This window comes from Numida meleagris, unplaced genomic scaffold (genome assembly GCF_002078875.1).
Source record: "Numida meleagris isolate 19003 breed g44 Domestic line unplaced genomic scaffold, NumMel1.0 unplaced_Scaffold1699, whole genome shotgun sequence".
Taxonomy (NCBI): Eukaryota; Metazoa; Chordata; class Aves; order Galliformes; family Numididae; genus Numida; species Numida meleagris.
The window spans coordinates 1-1769 of record NW_018363488.1 but is presented as its reverse complement, the minus strand read 5'-3'; the positions used below and the strand labels follow the sequence as shown (position 1 = coordinate 1769).

General features: G+C 66.9%; 1 protein-coding gene across 1 annotated transcript; it reads left to right on the top strand.

The window, feature by feature from the left end:
• Window positions 1-4: 4 nt before the first annotated feature.
• SNRNP25 (small nuclear ribonucleoprotein U11/U12 subunit 25) lies at window positions 5-1730 on the top strand (the record flags this gene model as incomplete). Its single annotated transcript, XM_021382081.1, has 5 exons — window positions 5-430; window positions 506-596; window positions 667-772; window positions 846-920; window positions 1255-1730. Coding segments are annotated over 5 exons (753 nt in total), but the record flags the coding sequence as incomplete, so codon positions are not given.
• Between the last annotated feature and the right edge of the window lie 39 nt (window positions 1731-1769).

The following is a 1769-nucleotide window of genomic DNA, read 5'->3' as shown; positions in this document are numbered from 1 at the left end:
GCCCCGCCCCGTCCCTACCTGCGGTGGAGTCCACGTTCTCCCAGGCCGCCGCCCCGCCCAGCACATCGTCCACCTCCTTCAGCCGCGGGTACTTCCTGCTCGTCACCTGCGGGCACAGCGCTCAGACCCGCGCTCCCCCTCCCCCCGCCCCTCACCCGCCGCGGCCGCGCACCTTCCGCGTGACGTTCCGCACGTAGGGGCAGGTGGTGCAGGCGAAGCGGTGACAGCGCGGCCCCTCCTCGGCCACCAGCACGTTGCCGCACGCCGGGCAGAACAGCAGCATCGCCGGATCCGCGCGGCGGGGCCGCCCCTTCCGGCGGCGATGGCGGAGGCCGAGGAGGAGCTGGCGCACGCCGACGTGCTCGAGCTGTTCCAGGCGGCGCTGGCGCGGCTCGTGCAGGACCCGCTGCTCTGCGACCTGCCGCCGCAGGTGGGGACGGGGGCGGGGGCGGGAGAGGGGCCGGGGTCCGCTCGGCGCGGCTCAGCCCCGCGGTGCCGCCCGCAGGTGACGCCGGAGGAGATCGGCTCGCAGGTGGCGCTGGAGTACGGGCAGGCCATGACGGTGCGCGTCTGCAAGGCGGACGGCGAGAGCATGCGTGAGCGCGGCGGGGCGGGACGGAGCGGGGAGCGGGGCCGCGGCGGCTGCTGAGCGGGCTCTCCCCGCAGCCGTGGTGGTGGTGCAGAACGCGTCGGTGCTGGACCTGAAGAAGGCGCTGCGGCGGCACGTGCAGCTCCGGCAGGCGCGGCGAGGCGGCGTGCAGCACCTCAGCTGGTGAGCGGCACCGCGCCTGCACCGCAACGGGCCCGGGCCCTGCCCCGCCGCTCCCACCCGCGTTTTCCCGCAGGAAGTACATCTGGAGGACCTACCACCTCACCTACGGCGGGGAGAAGCTGACGGACGACAGGAAGAAGCTGAGAGAGTGAGGAAAGCCTCAGGGCTCCGTGCTGCGCCCTGTCCGTTCCCACCCTGATGGGACGGGAGCGGAGCGCGGAGGCGCGGGGATGTGCCCATGGAGCACACGGGGCCGGGAACCGGGAGCGCAGCTGGTTTGCACGGGACGGGGACGCGCATCCCCGTGTCCGTTCCGAAGGCACAGGGCGCTAGTGCACGGCAGCAGCGCTGCGTGGGGCGGCCTTCGTGCAGAGCAGCGGGAGGAGCTGGTCTGGAGCGTTATGGCTCAGCGGGAACAGGAGCTGTAGGATTTCGGTTTGTGGTTAGAGAACTGGCGTGTAACAGCACGGCTCTCTGTTCAGGTACGGCATCAGAAACCGGGATGAGGTCAGCTTCATCAAGAAACTTCGCAAGTAACCTGTCAGGTAAGTCTTGAATACCCGTTACCAATACCTGTTCTTCAGTTTTGCCTTCCCAGGGCCTCAGCGTTCCGGCGTACAGCACACAGCAGCTCGTGCTGCTGCTGCTCCTGGCTGTACAGCAGAGCGCTCCCGTGTGCCTGTGTCTGCAGCCTGGCTCTGGCCCCTGCCCGCATCCTGGTTGTGTTGCTTGTGCTTCTCTCAGGGCAGGGAGTGATGGTTCAAACCGCATCAGGAGCAGCAGCAGTGATACCTCAGTGCTGCATCTGGAACCCACTGTGCATTTTAGACTCTTGAATTGGCTCCCAGTGTCCTGAGTCTCGTTAAATGCAGTGTTCCTTTGTTTGTCCCCGTGATTGTTTCTAGGACCTTCCTTTTAGGACCTTCCTTTTAGGACCTTCCTTTTAGGACCTTCCTTTTAGGACCTTCCTTTTAGGACCTTCCTTTTAGGACCTTCC